This window comes from Phanerochaete carnosa, assembly GCF_000300595.1.
Source record: "Phanerochaete carnosa HHB-10118-sp unplaced genomic scaffold PHACAscaffold_3, whole genome shotgun sequence".
NCBI classification, from domain to species: Eukaryota; Fungi; Basidiomycota; class Agaricomycetes; order Polyporales; family Phanerochaetaceae; genus Phanerochaete; species Phanerochaete carnosa.
In genome coordinates this window covers 1,136,685-1,159,334 of record NW_006767630.1, presented here as the reverse complement: position 1 = coordinate 1,159,334, position 22,650 = coordinate 1,136,685, and the positions used below count along the sequence as shown (strand labels likewise).

At 55.4% G+C, this 22,650-nt stretch overlaps 9 protein-coding genes across 9 annotated transcripts; 4 read left to right on the top strand and 5 right to left on the bottom strand.

The window, feature by feature from the left end:
• The first annotated feature begins 287 nt into the window (after positions 1-287).
• PHACADRAFT_170958 (uncharacterized protein) lies at positions 288-1,659 on the top strand. Its single transcript, XM_007393030.1, has one exon. It carries the CDS (start codon positions 875-877, stop codon positions 1,628-1,630), a length of 756 nt encoding a protein of 251 aa, XP_007393092.1. The 5' UTR covers positions 288-874; the 3' UTR covers positions 1,631-1,659.
• A 159-nt stretch (positions 1,660-1,818) lies between these two features.
• PHACADRAFT_170957 (uncharacterized protein) lies at positions 1,819-4,651 on the bottom strand. The gene is made up of 4 exons (XM_007393029.1): positions 3,085-4,651; positions 2,884-3,022; positions 2,202-2,817; positions 1,819-2,132 (listed from the first exon to the last, which is right to left on the bottom strand). Exons 1-3 carry the CDS (start codon positions 4,135-4,137, stop codon positions 2,555-2,557), a joined length of 1,455 nt encoding a protein of 484 aa, XP_007393091.1. The 5' UTR covers positions 4,138-4,651; the 3' UTR covers positions 1,819-2,132; positions 2,202-2,554.
• Positions 4,652-5,818: 1,167 nt separating this feature from the next.
• On the top strand, positions 5,819-6,516 carry PHACADRAFT_251570 (uncharacterized protein). The gene is made up of 2 exons (XM_007393028.1): positions 5,819-6,017; positions 6,085-6,516. The coding sequence occupies exons 1-2, from the start codon at positions 6,007-6,009 to the stop codon at positions 6,446-6,448; spliced, it is 375 nt and encodes a 124-aa protein (XP_007393090.1). The 5' UTR covers positions 5,819-6,006; the 3' UTR covers positions 6,449-6,516.
• Positions 6,517-7,675: 1,159 nt separating this feature from the next.
• Positions 7,676-9,963, top strand: PHACADRAFT_251566 (uncharacterized protein). Its single transcript, XM_007393027.1, has 10 exons — positions 7,676-7,796; positions 7,855-7,925; positions 7,988-8,123; positions 8,171-8,236; positions 8,319-8,413; positions 8,467-8,477; positions 8,539-8,669; positions 8,722-8,978; positions 9,032-9,581; positions 9,636-9,963. Exons 1-8 carry the CDS (start codon positions 7,695-7,697, stop codon positions 8,755-8,757), a joined length of 648 nt encoding a protein of 215 aa, XP_007393089.1. The 5' UTR covers positions 7,676-7,694; the 3' UTR covers positions 8,758-8,978; positions 9,032-9,581; positions 9,636-9,963.
• Positions 9,964-11,573: 1,610 nt separating this feature from the next.
• On the bottom strand, positions 11,574-13,016 carry PHACADRAFT_182195 (uncharacterized protein; the record flags this gene model as incomplete). The annotated part of the gene is made up of 2 exons (XM_007393026.1): positions 11,574-12,418; positions 12,477-13,016. The coding sequence occupies 2 exons, from the start codon at positions 13,014-13,016 to the stop codon at positions 12,245-12,247; spliced, it is 714 nt and encodes a 237-aa protein (XP_007393088.1). The 3' UTR covers positions 11,574-12,244.
• A 1,519-nt stretch (positions 13,017-14,535) lies between these two features.
• On the bottom strand, positions 14,536-15,595 carry PHACADRAFT_192878 (uncharacterized protein; the record flags this gene model as incomplete). Its single annotated transcript, XM_007393025.1, has 7 exons — positions 14,536-14,706; positions 14,769-14,852; positions 14,916-15,003; positions 15,068-15,286; positions 15,335-15,403; positions 15,462-15,513; positions 15,580-15,595. The coding sequence occupies 7 exons, from the start codon at positions 15,593-15,595 to the stop codon at positions 14,536-14,538; spliced, it is 699 nt and encodes a 232-aa protein (XP_007393087.1).
• A 199-nt stretch (positions 15,596-15,794) lies between these two features.
• Positions 15,795-16,539, bottom strand: PHACADRAFT_251563 (uncharacterized protein). The gene is made up of 5 exons (XM_007393024.1): positions 16,508-16,539; positions 16,343-16,454; positions 16,209-16,289; positions 15,989-16,150; positions 15,795-15,926 (listed from the first exon to the last, which is right to left on the bottom strand). The coding sequence occupies exons 2-5, from the start codon at positions 16,398-16,400 to the stop codon at positions 15,832-15,834; spliced, it is 396 nt and encodes a 131-aa protein (XP_007393086.1). The 5' UTR covers positions 16,401-16,454; positions 16,508-16,539; the 3' UTR covers positions 15,795-15,831.
• Positions 16,540-17,260: 721 nt separating this feature from the next.
• PHACADRAFT_116020 (uncharacterized protein) lies at positions 17,261-21,153 on the top strand. The gene is made up of 14 exons (XM_007393023.1): positions 17,261-17,469; positions 17,525-17,677; positions 17,737-17,775; positions 17,834-17,933; positions 18,002-18,131; positions 18,189-18,250; positions 18,302-18,389; positions 18,443-18,568; positions 18,621-18,848; positions 18,902-19,094; positions 19,154-19,332; positions 19,393-19,711; positions 19,767-19,983; positions 20,039-21,153. The coding sequence occupies exons 1-14, from the start codon at positions 17,305-17,307 to the stop codon at positions 20,167-20,169; spliced, it is 2,130 nt and encodes a 709-aa protein (XP_007393085.1). The 5' UTR covers positions 17,261-17,304; the 3' UTR covers positions 20,170-21,153.
• Positions 21,154-21,164: 11 nt separating this feature from the next.
• PHACADRAFT_170949 (uncharacterized protein) lies at positions 21,165-21,682 on the bottom strand. Its single transcript, XM_007393022.1, has 2 exons — positions 21,457-21,682; positions 21,165-21,402 (listed from the first exon to the last, which is right to left on the bottom strand). The coding sequence occupies exons 1-2, from the start codon at positions 21,665-21,667 to the stop codon at positions 21,185-21,187; spliced, it is 429 nt and encodes a 142-aa protein (XP_007393084.1). The 5' UTR covers positions 21,668-21,682; the 3' UTR covers positions 21,165-21,184.
• Positions 21,683-22,650: the final 968 nt, after the last annotated feature.

The following is a 22,650-nucleotide window of genomic DNA, read 5'->3' as shown; positions in this document are numbered from 1 at the left end:
CTCGTGGCACAAGCCCCTCACTTTCTTTGCAGCCTCGCACAGCTTGTCGAGGTCGCCCTTGCCCCCTTCATCCAGCTTATTATAATCTCCGTTGAATTCTTGATGAGCATATGTCTCAAGATCCGGAAAACCAACTTCGACTTGCGTAAAACCAGCGTCGTAGATGGCGCGTAGCTTGATGGGGCATCAGGAAACACTGACCATTCTACCAATGCTACCCGATGCTTCGGAGCACTACCAAGCTCAGGTAGCATCGGGTAGAATGGTTATTTGTTCCTGATGGGAGGGTATGTGACGGGTGCACGCCCGCCGAGTCGGTCGAGTAGGCGACAGTTGTCGCGAATTCCGCCATGATCATTCAGTGTTGCTGTATAGAATGGTAGTGCAGAAGCACTAGTTTCCATAGTCTTGTATAGTACCCTGCCTTGCCCCTCGATTTTGAGCCAGGGTTGTACCAGAGACTTACGTCGCGTGACGTCATATCAAGCTTCATGTCGGGAGGCGTCGGGCACCATACGGCGCGCTTCTGGCCATCCATCTCGAGGTCTGGGGTGGCTTGCATTTCGATGCATTTTCGAGGCATTTTCGAGTCTGTTGTAAGGGGCCAAGGGCCTTTACATCTCGGGAGCGCAGAGTAGAAACCTGCGGCTTTGTCATTTAAGCAGTCCATCACGCGGTCCGACACCGGCCCGTACATGCGGGACAAATCATTGCGCAGATATTATCGACTTGGTTCTCGATAGTACCGACTCTACCAACCTCGCCTTCAAACCCGCCAGTCTCCTCTACAACCAGAAATTTGAACAGCATCGGTGGAGCCTAGTCTCACATTCTCACCTCACATCGACATTCGAAGACCCCGTCGACATCGATCATGCACCGACTAGGAGGCGTCGGCCTTGCCGCGTTCGAGCGGCAGCAGCAGTCGCAACGCTCGTTCGCCGAACTCTCCAACGAGCTCTCGAAAGCGCAAGTGGAGCATCTCCACGCCCAGATGGACCACTTCCGCTCGGCCCTGGTGCGATTCGCAACGACGCACCGCGACAAGATACGCAAGGACCCCGCGTTCCGGCACGCCTTCCAGCGCATGTGCGCCTCCATCGGCGTCGACCCGCTCGCGGGCCCACGCAAGGGCGGCTGGTGGGCCGAGGTGCTCAACCTCGGCGACTGGCAGTACGAGCTCGGCGTCCAGATCGTCGACGTCTGCGTCAGCACGCGCGAGCGCAACGGCGGGCTCATCGAGATGGGCGAGCTCGTCCGCCTCGTGGGTAGGCTGCGCGCGGTCGAAGAAGGCACGATCACAGAGGAGGACGTCATACGGAGCATCAAGACGCTCAAGCCGTTGGGGGCAGGCTACGAGGTCATAGATGTCGGTAGAGGGAGAAAGATGGTCAGGAGCGTGGTGAAGGAGCTGGACGGAGATCAGGCAGTCGTGCTGGCTATCGCTCAAGATGAAGGTGGACGGGTGTCAGAGGAGTTGCTGATAGCCCGTAGAGGATGGGCTGTCGAGCGAGCGCGGGCTGCGCTGGAGAACATGCTCCTTCGGGACGGCCTCTGCTGGCTCGACGAGCAAGACGAATCAGGCAGCCCTGCCTATTGGATCCTTTCAGCTATGCATTGGGATGAGTAGCGGTCTGGTGAGTGTCACAGGCCATCTCTCTCTCATGCACCTGTTCATGTACTCTTTCGATGCCACGCAGGCAAGGGCACTCATCGGCATGGCAATAGACTTTATGTCGTGCGAACGACTTTTCCGTTCAGTGCCTCCCACACTACGCACACTGAAAGAGATAGCAAGCACCACAATCCGGACAATACCCCTGGCACGCCTTCCAAAGGCTCTCAATCTCAACTGTGCCCGCTCGATCGCTCGCACATGCTCGGACGTTATCGCCCATAGCGGCCGATATCCTGTGTGCAGATACTCGTCCCCACTTCCTTGCGCAGCCCCAATATTGTTGCCAGCCCCTCTGCGAACCCGCATGCCGTGTCGCCCGACGGCTTCCAGACGACGCCGGAGACAGCGATTGGCCTTTTCCACGGTAATCGCGCACCGGCAACATTGCGAAGTCGTAAGGCAGCTCTTTGCCGGGTGATAGCATGTGCACCGCAAGCTCATCTTGGCTCTAGACGTGCGTTCATATATCATACGTGCACGTTTCATGAGATCCTCGTGGCTGATCTCTCAACTCATTTTGCAGAATTATCTGGGATCGTCGCAGGGACAAAGGGAGGCAGAGTTGTGATAACGTCTGTTGTCATTACGCTGGTACATGATTGCGGTGGGTGATACAGGGCTACGGCGATACACAGCAAGGAGGCTAGAGGGGACAAGGGAGGAAGAAAGGGAAGGGGCGTGTGCGTTGGGAAGAAGCCAATCTCTAAGTCATTTTACGTCATTCGTACGTACGAGTCGAAAAGAATGTGGATTGATGAAACTAAGGCTCGACCATTCTAACGTCCCAGAAGATAAAAAACCGGATTTTACCAGGAATTAAGCTTAACCCACAAGGAGCAATCAGACTCGGGCAGGGCAGCTGACGCAGCCATCTGACTAGTAGAACTTGCGGGGATTTTGCGAAACGGCTAACGGTCGCCATGTTCGCCGAGTGCATGTGCCCCAACTTGAAGGGTATGCCGCCTGTGCAGCTTCCGGTTGCCAGAACCCGTCGAACCCGCCGAAGACGACGCGAGCTTCGGGATGTGGAAGATGCGTTGGAAGAACGGCCTCTTGGCGTCGTGCGGCGAGTGGGGCGAGTGCTGCGACGCCTTCGTCGCCGATGTCGCGGTCCGGAGTGACGGGGCTCCGCTGGGGGGCTGGGGACGCCCAGCTCACAGTCAGCACCAACTCCTACAGCGATTGATAGAACAGGTACTACTCACGATGATCTGCACCTTCTGGCCCGCGGTGGGCAGGACGTAGTACGTGCTCCCCGATGTGTCGCTCTCCGAACGCGTGGGCGACCGTCCGCGGCGGCTCTCGTCCCGGCGGTGGTGGTGGCTCGTGTTGGTGCTCCTGCCCCTGCCGTGGTCGCCCAGGGCATGGCTGTGGGGGCCGCGCGACCGGCTCCGGCTGGTCTCGACGACGACGTGGGGACCCGGCGGCGCGGTGGTCCTGCCGTGGCGCGAGTGCTGGTACGCCTGTGGGAGCGGCGCGCTCTGGCTGTACGTTATCGAGGGCGCGCCGCGCGTGTGGGGCGCCTGTGTGTGTGCCGCCGGCGCGTACACGATCTGTGGCGGCGCGTACTGTGGGCCGCCGTGTTTCGAGGACGGCGCGTAGACGATCTGCGGTGGGCTGTATGGCTGTGCGGTGCCCGAACGCGACGGGTAGGTGCCGCCGTGGGCGACGGGCAGTGGTTGTGACTGCGAGTGTTGCATCGCCGGCGAATGTGTAGCATGCCGGGATACGTGTGAGTGGTCCGAGGGGTTGTAAGCGCGACGCGGACTCGGCGCGTGTATAGTAGGGTGATGTGATGGCGGCGGTGGGTACGCCCCGTTGGCCGCTGTGGGCTGTGGGTGGTGTACAGAGTGGGCTCGCAACGAGTGTTGAGGCCCATGGTGAGACTGTGAACCGTGGGAAGGCACGGCCCCCAGCACTTGTGGTGGATCCTCGTCCTGAGGAGAGGGTAGAATAACAATGTGCTCGGGGGAAGGAGGCGGGGTATCGTCAGACTCGACAGTCGGGCCCTGGAAGGGGGCCGACGCGAGTGTTTGTGCATGCCGTGAGTGCGCTGACGGTGCGAGCGCTGCAGGTGGATGGTGTGAACCCGCGCTTGGGTGAAAATTGCTATGACGCGGCAAACGTTGGGGTGAGTCCGGCGACTCGTCTCGTCGCGAGTACGGGTGCGGGTGCGACTGCGACCTCGAGCGGGCGTAGTTAGAGCTGCGGGAGATGGGGATATCTGGTCTTCCGTCGTTCCAACGCAGGATCATGCGCGGAGGGAGCGAATTGCTACTCTCCTCCGAGTCGCTGGGCCCGTAGCTCGGAGCATCTGAGTCGCTGATAATCGAAGGCGGAACAGAGGGTGACAGAACGTCATGCTCGTAACCATAGTGCCGCTTCACCCACCGCGCAGTCCGCTCACGCGCCGTGAGATACTCGCGGATGGCTTCGGAAGAGGTGGTGTACTCTGTCATGATGATGGATGGTGACTGCTGGGCGGGGTCGACTTCAAAGCGTGCGGCGCGTGTGAGCTTTGAGTGAGCAAGAGCGACGTCCAAGCAGAAGAGGACAGAGAAGCTCAGGCCGAGAGCTATATAGCAGAATCAGGGTGGCGGTCCTTAATGGGACGGAGACAACCAGGGGAAACCTATGGCACCGTTTGCTGAGGTCATCAATCTGAGGGAACAGAAGACTGGAAATACATCACAGCGATAGACGTGACTGGGGGTCAAGGTCTGATAATCTTCATTTGCGGCAGGGGCAACGTGTCCAAGGCGAGGCACAGGACGCCGTGAGTGCGCTCTGGCTCCCTCTCGAAACTCACTGTCTTTCAGTTGGAGCCGCCTAGTGCGCTCCGACGGATTCAGAGACCGACTGTGGTGTCGTCGTCGGCTATACATGCTGGCACTTTGGCAATGAGAATGCCAGCTCTGGAGGTGGCCGCAGCTCGGTCACTGTCCGTGATGACACGTCGTGAACGCGGCGGCGTGGCGGTCATTATTTGGCATTTATTATGCCACGCCGACCGGACCATGCCACGCGGGAAACCTTACTCTTGACCAATCCGACAACTCACTTACTCTCCCCCAGCATGCTGCCAACACCTCTCTTACCAGTCGTCATTCACTCATAGGCTCTCGCAGTGTGCTCGTTATGGAGCTTTGGCACCAAGACCCTAGGCAGAAGCCCCACGGTCGCTTTGTCCGGAGAATCCCTCTGTCTCGTGACTGCTTTATGCACCTTGAGCTACAGCACCTCCCGGCTGCCCTGCTCTTCTGATACTGGGTGTACACAACTGCCTGTGAGAGCCTATTACAGTGTTCAATGTAACAGAGTTCTGACTCGACATTCCGGAATCTAAGTGTCTTCTGCCGCAGCCAGAGGCATCGGCAGACGCTAAACCTCTTGAGCAACCGGTAAAAGGTTACGAAGGTTTCGGCAGGCTTCTCAAACCTATGCCCTCAGCAGAGCGCGTCGTCAACGACACGTTAACCGTCGTGCTGGTGTCTACTGCTTCACGCTGCGTCTTCGAAAGGTCCCCCGATCTTTCATGATCAATGTCCGCCGCATCGTTGCGCACAATCCCTTCATGACTACCTACCTTGGACTGGTAGCTCCCATGCGCAGTGCACGGACGGACCACGACTTTCACAGTTACGAAAGCGGGAGTCTGCTGATCATTCGAGGAGAAGGCTTTCCAGCCAGGCAGGGCGAGACGAGAAGAATCGGTCGCATGCTCTTCCATTTTCCCAGCCCTGGCCGCTCCATAAGTCTGCAGTACTTCCGTGGATAAAACTCCAAAGTTTGGCGACTCGGCTTCGTGGGGGCCGGCCCGTAGCGTCTGTTAGAGTTCACACTGAGGCGATACAAAACTTGACATCAACTTGGTTCATCTTGTGTCTCCAGATGTTGCTGCATAATCACCGGTCGACGGCCATTATCGTCCGATGTCTGTATTCTGAGTAGCTTCATCAGACCTAGTAACGTTGCATGAGCGGGGTCTAATTGAGACTCAAATGATGATGACAGCTTTTTCCACTTGTTAGGCGCCGCGAGAACTTACAAGTCCTCAGGCCTCCCGGTGTGTCCCCTCCGTCTGCAGTACTCAATGTGTGGCTAGCTCACTCACGCTCATTTGACAGCATCGCTGAATACGAAATCTTCCGGCAGGTCCATGCAAGCCCGGAGTCAACTAGTTAACGTTCGTACGTAAACGCAGTTTCGCCCTTATGATGGCTGTGCTTCATCAACGCGGACATTTTGCATGTCGGGTGTCGTCCGACCGGCTCGGATGGAGAAGACCTCGAAGGAAGACTCGTCAGTGTGGTACAAAACGGCACCCTATGTCCCAAGGGTATGCTGTCCTCTCAATTTGAGATGTAACTTACCTCCGTATTCTGAAGCGTAGGGCCGATTTTCAGGGCCAATGGCGTTGTCTTCGTACTCCACTGGTTCACCGTCCGCCTTCCCAAGCGTCTACCCAGTGTGGTGCTCCTCTCCTGCTCCGTCCTAAGCTCCGATTCTGAGACATTCGACGTGGAGATGTCCATGGGACAAGTAGCAGGCGTCTTCCAGATGTCAACGAAGTCCAAAGCGGGCGGCATCCGTGGAGCAAAACCCACCAGGAAGCCCGGTGGTCGGCGCATACAGCCAGGTGAACGCTCGTGTCCTGAGCTAAACGAATACCGAGATCTTGTGTCGTCGCCTCACGCGCCCTGCAACACGGTCGGGTTGGCCGTTCCCCGTCGTGCGGGGCGAAGACGGTGTGCGAAGCAGAAGAGATGAGGGGATTGAAAATCAAGCCGTCCTAGTCCTGACACTTCATATACAATGACACGGCCGAAATCAATACGAAACCAGCCTCCCCAGTCTTTGATAGACTTGAGGGAAAAGATCGACGCGTCGCGATCGGCGGTGAATTCAACCGCGTCCAAATGCGGACGTATCGTTCGGTGCGGGCGGCGTATTGGTTCAGTGTCGTGTGCAAAGACTGTTTCTCGTTCGTCGTCGCCTCACTCCCTAATTCAGACTTATGCAAAGGACTGGTGGCGACACTCAGTAATATAATCAGGCTTACTCGCCAAGAGCAGATCGGGAATTATCGTTGAATCCTCGTCTGAGTCGCGGGGCCAGCTACTGGCAGAACCTCCAAACTGTCTTCAGGGCGCACGCCATGGACTTCACCAGACATTTGGATAGGTATGTGACTTGCGTAAGTTGTGTGCTCATAATTTACAAAGTGATAGTTCTGGTACGTGGTTACCGGGGCGACACCAGCTATGCATACGAATGACGTGCATGCGATCCAGGCTGTTTTCGACGGACGGTGCAGCTGTGGATCATCGATATCGTTCTCAGACTACAGAATTCGTAAAGCGTGTCGTAATTTCCTCGTGTGTGGCGACGGCGATTGCTGTTAGTGGGCATAAGAGTATCCCAAGTCCGCTAATCCGTCGCGATTCAGGGGTTCTTATCTTATCGAGAAAGACTAGCGACGTCATCTACGGCAGCAGCTCTGGGATACATGCTAGCCAGAGGAAGACAGATCCTGGCTATCAAGCAGGTTAACGTTACTGCGTGCCTCTCGAGAATCCCGTGAGTGGTGCTGCTAGTCTACTTGGCATATCACGCGCAATATAGACCATCCTGAAGATGCAGGCAATCACGGTGGTTCACGGCATTGTGTAGAAATATTTCTGATTATCAGCGGTGGTTTCACATTCACATCGACTGGGCATGTGCACGATAGATGAGGGCAGCATTCGAACCGCCCGCCTACGACAGACGGAAATCCCTCTTATCGTGGTCGGGAGCACGGCAGGTCTAACTCTCGCGCGTAGTTTGTGCGAGGCGAAAGCATGAATTTTGGTCGCCTAATTTGGTCAAGCACGATCCCGTGCGTGAAAATATAATTGCTTTATAGGAGACCGCGAACACATATGGCTCCAATTCCGAGCCCGAGCGTGTCTCTCGCACTCTTCTTTCTACACTCACCTACCGCTGTGAACGCTCCGCTGCGCTGGCAACCGCCATGGAGTCCTCAAAGCTCCGACTTGGAAGCATCGCCCCGGATTTCGAGGCAGACACCACTGAAGGGCAAATCAGGTTTCACGAATGGATCGGCGACTCTTGGGTACGTCCATGGCGGCGGAGGATGCGCAGACAGTTTCTGAGTCCTCCCGCGATGGCAGGTCATGTTCTTCTCGCATCCCGGCGACTTCACGCCCGTCTGTACGACGGAGCTCGCTGACATCTCACACCGGTGCGTTTGGTCGCTCCTGGGGCGTTGTCCCTCCTGTCCTGACAAGCCTACCCCTTGCGCAGGGCACCACAGTTCCTAGAGCGTGGCATCAAGGTTATTGGCATCTCAGCTGACGCGCTCCAGGAGCACTACGAATGGATTGAAGACATCATCGAAATAGGGAACAAGACTGCCCCGACATGCGTCGAGTACCCCATTGTGCGCCCCTATCCCTGGCCACCTCACTTTCCCTAACACCGCCTTAGATTGCAGATCCGGGCAGGAAGATTGCAGAGATGTATGAGATGTTTGACGGGGAGGAAATGACAAACGTCAGTGAGGATGGACAGATGAATATTGTAAGCTCGGACACGGTCTCACGCCTGGCCTCTTCTCCTTCATTCCTCTGCACAGATTCGCACCGTCTTTTTCATCGACCCGAAGAAGACCATCCGTGCGATGGTCATCTACCCTGCGTCTGTTGGCCGCGACTTTGACGAGATCATCAGGTGCGTCGTGTGCTTTGACTCGAGTCTGGATTGCGCTCACTATCGCGTTCTAGGGTGTTTGACGGTAAGCCGGAGCCGTGCAGACCTCCGAGACCCCATTTTACTACTTGCTTCGCTTGATCCAGCTCTCCAGACCGCTGACAAGTACCCGATCGGTACGCCTGCTAACTGGCAGAAAGGCGACGACGTCATTATACAACCGCATGTCTCGGATGAAGAAGCTAGGAAACTCTTTCCGGAATATAAGACTTTAATTGTGCGTAGCCCCCTACCATATTCGACTGTAGCACTCTAAAGTTCGTTTGTAGCCATACCTGCGCACAACGCCATTGCCGCCGTCGTAGTGGAGCGCCCTCATACTTGCATTTCTTGTTTTTTTGGAACAGTGCTGCATAGAGCTAAGTTATGTTGGCGGCCTGTATCATCGATCTGTACTAGGTAGTGTCTCCAATCCAATTTTAAAAAAATTATACTCTCCGGCTCCTGAGCGTGCCTCGTACACAGTGCGGTCGCACATTGATGGACGAGCGCCGGCCGCACAAAAGTGGATATCGTCTACTCATCACTGGCATCATACTTCAATAACATGTTCCTAGTTTTATGCATGAAGTGACTCACGTCGCTTGCTGTAGTGCAAGGAAACAGCTTTCACGCGCCCACAGCGCCCTTCTTGAGTTGACGATAGGCCTTGATCACTCGCTCACGCTCCTCTTCCAGCATGGCCTTCTGAGCCATCGACATAGCTCCTTCGCGCAAGCTCGTCGAACCCTTGACACCGGTGTCCGCGGCCTTGCTTGCCTTTGCCCCGCGCGGCAGCCTCTTCAGCTCCGGCGGAGCCTTCGCAATGTCGTTCAGCCGCCGCGGCGCACTCGCCGAGAAGGCCACAAAATCCTTCGGCCTGTCCTTTTCGTTCGCTTCGCCAGTTTGCGTGGGGTTCGCGGACCTGGATGCGGGGGCGTCATTGTCGTCGTCCTCGTCTATCACCGCGACCTTGCCGACCTTCTTCTTGCTCTGAGGAGTGGGAGACACCGAGCGACTCGGTTTGGCATTTCTGCCCGCCTTTTGTGTCTCTTTGGCCATCTCTTCTTCTTTCTTAACTTTACGTGCCGCTGCCGCAGATATCTGAACAGCTTCTCGTACAAGGGGGCGCATGGACTCTTCAACTCGTCTTCGTGACCGTCTGTATCAGTAAAATGATACACAGGAAAAGATAGCCACGCACCTATTGAAGTGCGCAAGGGACTCGCCCGGCATGATCTTCATTGCAACCTTCCCTTCCCCCTTCCCCTCCGCCTCCGCCTCCGTACGCTGCCTCTTCCTCGGCCTCCTGTCGTCGCCCTCCGTCTTGCGCTTCCTGCGCCACTCCTCCTGGATCTTCGCCGCGTTGAGCACACGCGCGGCACTCTTCGGCACCGCTTCACTGTTCAGCGCACCCTTCGACTGCGAGCCGGGCTCGTTGTCCGTCCCTCTGTATCCAAAAACGAAGGGGATAAGACAAGGGCGGCGTCAGCGACGGGCTGGCGGGCCACTGACTTTGCAGAGCGCTGCTTCTCACGTACAGAGCGTTTTGCCCGCTTGTGAGGCATGCCTTCTCTGAATCTTGGGAAGTTTTACGGGCAAGTCCTGGACAGTCTCCGATGAGCGGGATCTGGTAAGGCTCACGTGGCGTGCGCGGCGATCACCGAGATGTCTCATTTGTGCCCAGAATAGGCAATCGAGGTCGTTCGTCTGCCACCACGGAGGCGGCTCGCGTGCGGACGCAGGCCGCCAGCACAAGAGCTGTCGCGCGTACACTGTCTCGTCGCATACTCTGATATGACATTATCTACCCTGCATCCTCTTAATATCCTCTGACATCAGGTCCGCGGCTCAAACGTGATACGCCAATACGCTGAACCTTGTGACGAAAAATATCCTGTGCTCGAAAATCAAACACTCCCCCATTCATGGCTCGAAACGCGCTGGAATCTATTGGGAAAATTCTCGCATAAGCTGCATGACACGCGCTGACACACGTCTATTCACTCGCCTTTCCTTGGCCTGCAACTTGCGCGCGAGAGGCGCGGCACTGGCATGAACAAGCAATGCTACGAGTAACACACTTGCGCGCATCCATCTCATCACCGCTCAGAAAGCTTGAGAGCACATGCCCAAGCCTTACCCGCCAAGCGCACGTCTCTGCTGGGGTGCAAAGAGTAGATTAGGGCGAGCTTATAGAACGCCTTGCTCTTCTTGGAGGCCCCACGCTGATAGTCCGGCCGAACTTCGAGGGGAATGCAGTTTGAAGCTGAAGCTCTAATCATGATTATCCTAGCATTGTTGAGGGCGTCCCGAGCTGTGTCGCAGAAGTATAAAGACACTCTATGGCTCCTCTGCAAGCTCGTCAGTACTTGGTCGTCACGAAGCCGAGGACAAGCCCCAGACGTTTGCAAGGAAGATGCGCACCTTTGCTATCTCTGCCGCCGCCGTTCTTACCGCCGCTTGGGGCATCGCGCTCATAGTGGCGTCTGGTCCCAGGTCCGAGTGTGTTGGTGCGTTCACCTACCCTAGCTGTGAGCAAGGAACAAACGCTAATCCTCCATTTCAGAGATCTACAATGCGAAGTAAGACCGACGCCTTCCTTAGGAAAAAATGATGGCTCACTGCAAATAGGTCCACGGACTCATGCGCGACTATTGAATCGTGGAGCGGCCTTACGACGGAGGAACTTATGGCGTTGAATCCTGACCTGCACGATTGTTAGTTGTTGCCGTCTAGTAGCCTGTCGTGACATTCGCCTAACTTCACACTTTCCACAGGCGGCCCGCCCATGGATGTCCAGGAAGTGTGTCTACGTTGTACGTGTCTATTCTTTTCTACATAAGCGCTCCGATAATTGACTGAACATTCTCCGGTCACCTTACATCTGACCTACCGAACCCGCACTGACCGCCCGGACTACCGCTGTACCAATTATTCTCCGTAGCGTACACCCCGACGTGCACGCTCTGGGAGCCCGCGACCGAGGCGACATGCAACGACCTTGCTGCACAGTGGGAACTCACTGTCGCCCAGTTCGTGCAGCTCAACGACGACGTTGACGACACGTGCGACGACCTCATCATCGGCCAGGACGTGAGTGCCCAGCTCCCTCCTCTCGCCATGTGGTCCCGCTGATCTTTTCACACCCTGCAGTACTGCGTCAGCGACGACTACTGCTACCCGGGCCGCCAGGACCCGTACTGTGACGACTCCGAGAGCAAATGACCTTCGGAGAGTGTCAGCAGCTCGGACAGCCGATGCGCGTGGGGTAAAGGTATATCTATTGCTATGGGTATTCCTGTCGGTCGTAACATGTAACGTAAAGAAAAGCAAGCCATGTATGTTTCTACACCAAATCTGTGCGCCAGATCCGAGCGCCACCCTGAATGTTCCCGAGAGATATGACCAATGGGAGTAGTATGTGCTGTGTGTATGCGAGTGTATGAGAGAAGCAGAAGACGTAAGAAAAGGGTCGTGGGCGCCTGGTCCGGCAAGCGCGTTTACGGCGTCAGAATAAAACGGAGGCGTCTGCGATAGCATCGGCGCGTCATCCGGAACATGGGTAGACATGGGAAAACGTGCAGAACGTGCGGAAGGGGTGTGGCGTGGCGCGCGGCGCGCGGGTCGCTCAGGGAGCGGCTGGACGGCGCCGTATGTGCGCCGATTTGAAGGAACGTGGGTGTAGCTTATGCATTGGGGAAGACGAGCGCGGCCGGGGCGCGCCTCGTCCGAGCGGCGGCGCAGTACCCTGAGAAGGGCACGGTGTGCCGCGCAGAGTTTTGGTGGAGGACCAAGCAGCGTGGTCCAGGTTCAATACGCGCGGCGATCCCGGCTGGTGTGCCTGGTCAGCTTCGTGCTGCTGCCGCTGGACCTCGAGGGGCTCAGGCTTGTGAAGAGACGCTTCAGCAGCGGCTGATTCTTGGATGATGATGAGTGGCTACTGCTGCGTGAGTCTTGATGTACGACAGTGTATGGATCATTGTTCTGGATTTGCTTTCTGTCAGGCTTGTTGAGAGAAAAGTCAGCTGAGAAGAGGACTCACCACAACTACAAGTTTTCTATCTGCCGAAGGCATGATGATATACTGTTCACCCGATCGCGGCGGAGGGAGAACAAGGTGCCCGGATGTGGCATCGTAGCTATATGTCTGGTAGCGGTAGCCCCCGCCGTGCTTGTCATGCGAGACGACATACGGCGTGGTGTGAGGGATATACGTCTGCGAGGCGTACGCCGTCGGCGACGCCTTAGACTGGTAGACCGGCTGCGGAGATATCTGGCGCGAGCGCGAGGGGCGAGACGACCGGTATGCCTCGTGTACCGGCTCCGTGTACGATCGCTTATGTTCAGGCCGAGCGGGGCGCGCTTTGGTAGGCGTCGAGGATGTTGGGCTCGTGGACGATGATCGCCTGTTGTGGCGAGATGAGGATTGGTGGGAGGATTGCGTGGGGTACGAGGGTGCCACAGAACTTGCACGTTGCTGTTTGGGCAGGCGAGCACTCTGGTCAGTGACCCAGTTCGACACCCGTTGTTGATTCTCGAGGTGTCGCTCCCAGGCTTCGGGTGACCAGTCGTACTCTGTCATGGCGAGGACGGTTTGCGAGGTGAGAGAGGGAAGTAAGATCTAAGGATGTGTAGGCGGCAACAAAGGGAAGATTAGGTGAGGTATATATATGCCTGGCGGAGGTACAAGAGACAGATGGCAGGTCAGGGTGGGATCGACAATGTGGGATATGTGGTCTATGAATTAAACGGAAGGGCTGTGCGATTGCAGGTATATGAGGGGCTGGAGGATATGAAGAAGCGCAGATGGGCACACGCTCCGTGGCGTGTCGCTGCTCGAGTGCTCGCCTCGAGCCCCGTCCACCGCGCTCAAGATAAACGTGGCTGGGGCTCCATTTCGGGAAGTGCGGAACTTGCCGTCGTCATTTGACGGTAGTCGTCTCCCTCGTAGGACCGCTACCAGCTCTGTCCTCTCTCCTCTCGGTGCACTGCTCATGCCAGGATCACGGCGCAGTACAGTAACGACCCGATGCTACCAGCTGACAGTGTAGCCCCCCATCTGCACCTTGCCTTTTTGCTACTGTCTTTTGTTTCCGTTTCTCATGCTTTTGACCCGCACTCGGGGCAGAACGTGTATTCCCAGCGGACCAGCATAGCATTCATTCGCTCTGCCTGATATGAACCTTCTCCCACCCCCTAGATGACCCGCAGCCGCCGAAAACTGTCTAGCAGTGTTCATCCGCCCCGATTGCTGAGTCTAGAGCAGCACATATCGGTGGATCACTCTGAGTGCGCAGTTACAGTTGCCTACGACAGGCACCACAGCATCCGCCTGTGGCGCATCCGGGGCTCGACCACTGCCAGCGGGCGCGGCCTCTGGCTGCTCCAGCAGCAGTACACTGTCATGCGGCGCTAGTCCCGGCGCCGAGGCATGCATGATATCCTGCTTGCTTCATCGAGCCGTCCTTACAACCGTTTCGGGAGTTGGGGCTAAACCATCGTACGTCAACTCCCCACAAAGCAGCTGGCTCGCTCCTCGGTACTCACAGTCTCCCCGAGCATTCACAGAGCATCTTCCAACGTTCTGGCGTCGGTGCTTCGTATGTAACATGACGTCGTGATCGTCCATGGTATTTACGTCGCGAGACTGAGATTTCATGCCGCCAGCTTCAGAGGCGCAGGAGTTGCACAGGCTAAGTGTGCAGCCTACGTACGTCTCCACAAGCACGACTCAGATCGCAGCGGTTTTGCGACAAGTATGACGTCCCTTTCTGTGCACATGCTAGCTCGCGTGAGCACAGAACAGTATTTTGTCAAAAACCAAAACTTGTAACGCGATGGGACCCACTCGAAAAGGTCACGCCCTCTCATCCTTACGTTCAGGACCATGAAACAACCCATTCAGAAGTGGCACCAGCAAGCACGCGACCATCTGTGCATCACACGAGCTGCCGTAAGTTAGGCACCACGGACAACCTCCAGTTGACGGACTCTCATTACTGCGTACAGCGCTGAGGGGCAAGCGCAGTACGTCATCAGAGGCTGTGCAGACAGGAAATTTGGTGGAAGTTGTCATGGGTGTATTCTACATGTAGTCTGTGTCAGAATGACAGTGTCAGTTTTCGCTCAACTATCAAGGCCGATAAAAGGATATGGTCGAAATACTCATGCCCGTCCGGAAAGACTGTCAGTGTCGCGTCCGGAAGCGGCGGGGAAGCATCTATCGGGGGCGGTACGAAGGACGCGAGCTGGGAGCTTCGGCCGTCGAGGCACTATTGCCATAGCATTTTGGCTCAGTGTAGTGCGATGAGGTAGAAGGAAATTCTGCACTGACAATGCACATCGGCGAGCCGTCGTCCAGCCGCTTGCTGCAGTCCCAGAAGAACTCGACGCCGCTCATCCGCCATTTCCAATGGCGCTGTGAAGGGAAACGACAGGTCAGCGCGCAGCACAGCACCTACCAGACGGCTAGTTGCGGTACCGTGTTCCGCTGCTGGGTCAACACACTCGCGACTCTCTCCCAGTGGTTGCCAATCTTCACCGTCGCGCGATTGTGCGCTACCGCCAGCCTGAAGATCCGCCGTCAGCCGCGGCACCCGGCGCAATCTCCGCAACGACGAACAACTTACTCACTCGAATTCACCGATCAGGGTGCCCTCGGTCGTCCCGCCGCGGCGCACGGTCGTGATGTATGAAAGCGGCGCGAAAGGGCTGAGGTTAAGCGAAACGTCGATGTTCGCGACGGGTGTGCGATCGCCGACGGTCACGGGCGGCATGAGCAGCATTAGCTTAGCGTTCCATGACATGAACGTGTAGATCATGGGCCGGGATGGACGGCGTGGCGGCATGTAGCTGGTGGATACAACCAAGATAATTAGTTGTTAAACTGGAGGGACATACATCACTTGCCTGGGTGGCCGCGAACCAGACGACGCCCGCGGATGAGGAGGCGCAACAGCCTCACCATAGCTACCATTTGCTGCAGCATGAGCTGTAGGTCAATAGCCATGCTAAACGAAATCCTCACTCAGGGAGGACAGTCTCGGTCGGTGACTGCGGGGGACTGTCACTGAACGGGTCTACAACGTATGAGAAACGTTCTCTTAAGTTTCGTATAGAACTGGTAGCTTCCCGGCGCACCTCACCTTGGTCGAGAATCATGGCAGTCAAAGTAACACGCACGAAAGGGCCGCTGCATCTTCACGATCACGCGTGCGGCGCAGAGGCGGCGTTCGCGCGTCTACTCTAGTAAGACGCGGAGGTCGTGGCACACTCGACGATTTGCAAACTAAATTTAGTGCATTGTACGCGAGTATATACGTGGGGTAGATATACGAAAGTTATCATTGCCTCTATTTTTCGCGACGTAGAGAAGTAGTAAAGCTAGTGAAGGTCTACTAGGCAGGCCAATATAGGCTGCCAATGCCGCATGTCCACGCCTTTAGAGTGTAGATGTAGCCAGCGACACCCAGCAGGTGGGAAGTAATGATTACTGCAACGTGTAACGAAGCCGTCAATGATGCGCCCAATAAAGCAAGCCACAAGTCCACTTACGAAGTTTTCTATGAGGGAAACGTGCCACGGCATCGCCTAAGTCAGGCAGACCCATGATGTTACAGAAGACATGAGACGCTATGGGCGGCAGAAGCGATCCCGTGCGTAGGAAGAGAAACGCACAGTGAAAGCCGAACAGCGTAGTATAAGCGGTCTGAAAGACTGAATGCAAACCCAGGAGGTCAGGCGCGGATGACGTTGCGGGGTAAATCCCGCTTACCGACTGAGAACGCTGCTTGTTGCGCCGCGAAGCTTGTACGTCCGATGCGCGTGTACACTTCCCAGCCATGATGTACATGAGCTGTACGATAAGCTAGTGAGCGTATTTCGAGGACGTAAGAAAGCTGGACGTACCAATCCCGAACCAGAGCGGACTCAGAAAGATCATCCTGTTCCTGGAAGAGCCCGCCATGCCGTACACGGCGAGGATGCATGCCCTAAATGCTACTTCTTCCGTGATGGGGGCCTGGGATGCTGCCGTCAATCGCACGTGGTCGGATGAGGGATTGCGAAACGTACGACCACATAGTTACGCAGTGCTAGCAGTACTGCACTTCCCTGTGTTTGTGTGGGCAAGTTATTGAGAATGCCCCAGTATTGTTGCCATGGGAGCAACGATTCCGAAAGATAGGAAACACATAAAGGGCCCGCATAGAGCACCGGGGCGATCAGGCAGGGCAGCAACACGGAACGGAGATGTCGGAAACCTAGCAAGTCGGCCGTGATGGGAAGAGCGTCGGACTGCAGAGCAGCTGTCAATTATGAAGGTCATACATACGTCGCTTTGACACTCACCTTCAATGACCCGCCGAGTTTCACGTAGACGAGACCCGACACGACGACACACGATAGGAGGGTGCTTGTTGACACCACAATGCAGCGCGCCCGGATTACGTCGGGGTCGTCTCTCCGACGAACGCGTTCCTTGGCCTGCTCTACTGCATTGTCCGACGAGTACGTCAGCCTCGCATTCTGTGAGACGTAGAGCGAGCCGACGTAGGAGCCTCCGATGAGCAATGCGAGAGCGTGCGCCTGCCAAGTGGACAGTGCTGGTATGTGATCCGCGACGGACATCTTCGGGGTGGGCCTCCAAATAGACGATTGCCTCCCGTGGGCTTAGCTAGGCCGTGTGGTCGTTGGAGGGCGAACTGAGGTTGACAGGATGCACGCTGTCCGAGGACATGTTCACTGACATGGTCGCTGCGATACAACAAGTAGGCTGATCTCAGATCCGATCGGATTACAAGATATTGATCGAGTTATTCCTATGAAATGATGCCCACTATCCCCTTCGCTCTTTTGCTCCAGTGGCGAGAATGGCAAAGAAAAAAGCTGGTAACTCCGGCTCAAAGGCTTCCGCAAAGGCTGCGAAGAAGGCGAAGATAGATAAAAAGATAGACCGCAAGGAGAAGAAGAAGCAGAGCAAGTCCAAGCCTGACATAGAGGACGATGACGAGGACTTGGAGGCCATCCTAGACAAGGTGTGCACGCCGCTGTGCTGTGCAGGTATCTCTTAGTTCATTGTATGTGTAGTAGATGCGAAGAGACTGGGAAGACCAGCACAAAGTTACCGAAGAGCTTGTCGAGGGACCACCCAGTCGGCGGGCAAATGCTACCTTGATTCCCTGTCCGAATGGAAATCATCTATGGTGCATCGGCGGAGAGTTCTTCAGCGAAGATAATAAAGCCGTGCGTTTTTTTTCCTCAATGCGCATATCGATCGTTCTCCTGACGAGATATCGCCACAGTACTTCTATAATGACGTCTTTCGGTATTCGCCTGACAAGGTGAGTGTCCTCGCACCTTACGGAATAACCCAGTAAGTGGAGGGGATCTGGATTGTAGGATGAATGGCGCAAGTTTGTCTCCCCTACCTGTCCTGGCCCTCGTTCGGCCCATGCTGTGGTCGCTTCTCCCGCGGGAGGGGGAAAGCTGTTCCTGTTCGGTACTCATACTCTCTCCACCCTGGTGCTCGAAGCCTTGAAGTGCTGACAATTCAGTTTTGTTTTTCAGGTGGGGAGTTCTCTAGCCTTAACCAGTCGACCTTCCATCACTACCGCGACTTCTGGTGCTTCGACATCCAAACGCACTCCTGGGACAGAATCGAAACCAAAGTCCTTCCTTCAGCACGCTCGGGGCATCGGTATGCACCTGTAAATAAACATATATGTGGCAATAAGTAATTGACCCTCACGAATAGAATGGCAATGTGGAAGCACTACATCGTGCTCTTCGGGGGATTCTATGACCCTGGTATCAGAAGTTCGTCCTTGGCTTGTTCTTACTTGCGCGCAAATCTGACAGTGGGCATAGCAAATTACTTGAACGATCTATGGCTATTTGACACACAGGAGTATAAGTGGAAGCAGGTTGAGTTGAAAGAAAATGAACCCAAGCCTTCGTCCGTCCCCCGAACGTATTCGTAGCAATCGCGTGGCTGATCATTAGATCCAGGCCGCGAAGTGGGTTCTCGTTCTTGTCCACTCCTGAAGGCGCCCTATTGCATGGCGGGTACTGCAAAGAATATCAAAAGGGCAAGCGGCCTGTCGGTGTCATGCTCGAAGATACCTGGTTTCTGAGGTCAGTCAGATCTTGCCACTAGCGCTTACCTTCATGGCAAGTAATCTCGTAGGCTGAGCGTGCCAACCGAGCCAGACGCAGACCGAAAGCCGTCTTCGTTCAACATGCCAGTCCTCAAATGGGAGCGGCGCAAGCGTTCATCGACAGCTTACGCACCATCAATTCGCTCTGGGTGTACGATGGCGCTGTGGCAAACGAAGAATACTGGTGTCCTTTTCGGTGGTGTCACGGACGAGGACACGAACGAGGAGACATTGGAGAGCGTCTTTCACAACGACTTGTACCCGTGTTCCTTCGATGGTGAAAATGCGCTGCTGATCGACGAGCTCGTAGGTACGGCTACCAGATTGCCGAAAATGGCCGCTGGATCTCCATAACCCTCAAACGCCCCAAACAAAAAGGCGGTGCGAAGAAAAAGATGGCGCCAGCCGCTACTGCAGCTCCCAAGCTTTCTACATCTGTATCAGAGAAGGAGAAGACAGGCTCTGACGACGAAAAGGACTCCGACGAATATCACTCTGACGAGGTCAGCTCAACTCAAGCTTTACGACTGTCAGCCTGGCTCAACCTGATGTCTGCTCCTAGGAGGACAAACCATGGCTGAAAGCCAAACAACAGCGGGAGAGTCGTCCACCATCGCTCACGTCGACCGCTGTAACCGAAACCCCAGTCAACGACGAAGTGGGCCCGGAAGACCCGAACCTTACTATCCCATTGCCACGATACAATGCTATGTTAGCAGTTCTGCGTAACAATCTGTTCATGTGCGTCCGTCGTCCTCGGCCCTTATCTGGAGATGATTCTTACTGTGCGCGTTGTCACAGTTATGGTGGCATATTCGAGCGCGGATCACGCGAGTACACACTAGACGACTTCTACTTACTGCAGCTCGACAAACTCGATCGCTACGTTTGTCTAAAGCCGAGCGACGTCATTATCCCTGCGAATGCCGACGACAGCAGCAGCGACGGGGACGACGACGAGGATAGCTCGGATGATGAGAGTAATTACGGCGATGGCGACGACGACGACGAAAGTCTCTCAGCGACATTGACTGCTGACTCGCCTGCCAAGGAAGTTAAGAACGATAAAGAGGATGGAAAGGAAATGTTGAAGGTCATATCCGAGGAGGAACCAGATCCCGTGAGTTTTCTCTGTCGATCCTTCGTAGCACAGTTGTTTACTGTGAAGATATTAGGATAATCTACGAGCTCAAGCTACGGCGTTTATGGGTGTCTCCAAGGACCAGACCCGCTCAGCCGAGGATGTAGTCAGCACACCCCTGCCAGGCGAGACCCTCGCAATGTTCTACGCCCGTTCGCGCGATTATTGGGCACAGAAGGCGCATCAATCGAGCGATAACCGCGGCAAAATGCTCCGTCGTGATGCTTTCACGCTCGCACAGGAGAGATACAGTAAGTCCCATTCTAGTACAGCATATCGGGTTAACGCTAAGCAGAGTATGTACAGCATCGTACAAGCCGATCCTTACAGAAGTGGAGAAGATCTTGGCTGAGGCTGGAATGGATGAGGAGGAGATACGGAGAAGTGCCGCTGCAGGACCTGATGCCAGGCAGGGACAGAGTCGGAACCGTAGGTGACCTTGCCATAGTTATTTCAGGTTGGCCCTTGCTACCTCAAGCCGCCGCACATTCTTTGCTAGGATATCAGCAGTGATACCCTCGTTTCGTGATGCCCGCGATGCCACGTCCTGCGCAGCAAGTACGAAGCCCATTGCTGCCTGGTAGTCTTGCAGCCGGTTTGACATCTCGGCGGTATTCCCAAGGCACAAGACAAGCTCCTTGCGTATGTCAACCACTGCCGAGTTCCAGCGGCCCTGTGTTGCCTCGTCGAAAGCAACTAGTTCCGCCGCAAGCTGTGCGGTCTGACGATACTCGCTCCGCGCCGTATATGGCGCCTCCCGGACATGTTTCTTGTTCTTCTCCCTCTGTGCCCTGACCCGCTTCGCTATGACCGAGACCGTCTTCCCAATTACCATGTCGCTCAGGATCTGCTGCACATGCACGAGATGTGTGCCATCCGCCGTACCCTCCGGCAGGGACCGCCATGTGTGCGCCTTGTCGAGTATGCCGCGTTGTGCTAGTACATTCAGCAACCGGAGGAGAGCTATCGGGGCGGAAATGGCTGCGTCTGGGATCTGGCCGAGCGCGTCGATGGTCACACCGGGCTCTTCGATGTCGGCGAGGGCCAAGGGTATACGGAAGACGCTGGCCGACCACTCAATTTTTTCATAAAACTCCTCTTCCTTCATCCTGGGGCTGAATACTAAGTCGGCTTCTCTTGAGATAGGTGTAGCCTTTTTGGTAGACTCGTAGGCGATGCGCAGAAGGGATATGAGATCGACGTCATCAATGTCAGGAGTGAACGTTAGTGTGGTAAGAATTGACAAGATGTCAATGCGCATGTGCCCTGCGTCCTATGTCAGTTATGCAATTACGTTGGGGTATCAGCAGCAGCAGATTGGTCACCTCGATACTCGTACAAGTTAGCCATTGCCTCTGTGTTTGGCTTGATTCCATACCAGTCTGGGTGCACTCCATCGAGGAGGCTGTTTACAGACTCAGCACCCTGCGTTGTCTGTTCCGGGCGATGCACTTACTCCTGCAATTCTGAGAATCGCTCCTTGTCCAGTCTCTTCCATATCTTGAGGAGCTTCGGCAGCCATTGCGGTCTCTCCAGTAGGAGACCCGCCACAGAGATGGTCGCATGCCATTCATCATCAAACGATGCCTTCATTGCGTCCTGGAGAGGGATCTCTAAACCGGGTATTGAGCCCAGGGGCAGCTGAAGTATTATTGCTAGAATTTCGGCCGCTATCACAGCAAGGTCAACACGCAGAAGACATTTCGTACTGATTTAAGCCGAACCTATCTGATCTGCAGTAGTTTCGGGATAGAAAGCGGGTCGAGGCACCATTGCGATGTCCAGGAGGAGATCCAACATCACCGGTCGAGACTGTACAATCTCGAAAATCTGTCGACATGTCAAGGCGGGCACGCAGCATATGAGGCCGTGCACTGCCCAGAGACAAAGTTCCTGTGTCAGGCCAAACCACCTCTTGCCATATCTCGAAGCCATCTCGGGAGTGTGCTTGAACAAGGGTCAGCGCGAGGAGTAAAGTGTGTGGCGAGAAAGCGTACTGCTGCATGTTCAGTCATACGATAAGCTTGCCATGCCTTTTCGGGATCTCTGAGCTCTACAGAGTAACTCTCTGTCTCGTCCAACACGTAACGACAAAGGGACTCGATGGTTGCGCCGGTGACCGCTGCGCTCATTTTGGTGCCGTATCCCACATCTGCACATAGCGTTCGCAGCATACGACCTGCAGAGTACCTGTGCAGACAAAGTTCGTGGTGGCGCAAAATCTATGAGACAGCTTTGTCAATTTTGCTCTACGTTATTTAGACAAGAGAATCGCTCTTACGTGGAGGCAGATGTCAAGGGCATCGCATCCTACCGCGCGCCCAAGGAGATCGCGTCGTTCTGCAGGGCTGGCCTTTGTAACAAGGTGATGCAAGCAGTCTATCGCACTGACGACAGCAGTCTCCAAGTCTCCGCGAGGATGCTGCACAAGCGAGAACATGGTCTCGAACACGCCTGCATCTACGCAGACCTTCATGGCGCCGTCCCAGCCCGAGAGGGAACCCGACCGCTCAACGCTCTGCGCAAACTTCCTACTCAGTTGGTCCTTGACAAAGGACGTCAGTTGCATTAATTGTGACGTTGAGAAAGAGCTGTCTTTGCGACGTATGTCTCGATCCAGATGCCATCGGCCACCGGGACTTTGAGTCTCTCGAATATTCGAGGGAGGTAGGGTTTGAGCATACTGGGACCCAGAGCATAAATCTTCCATGCGTTGGCCGTTGTGAGCTCCATCTCAAGACCTTATGATCAATGCAAGGTTAGAGTGAAAAAGCCCCCTAGCAGACGCGCATCCCTCTCGCGTTGTTGTGGCATATTTGGTCGAAGTGCAGAGTACCAGAGTTTGCTAAAACTACAGTTTACAAGCAAAGCTGTGAAAGAGAAGCACAAATGTCATAAATCGCTGTAAGATGTACGGG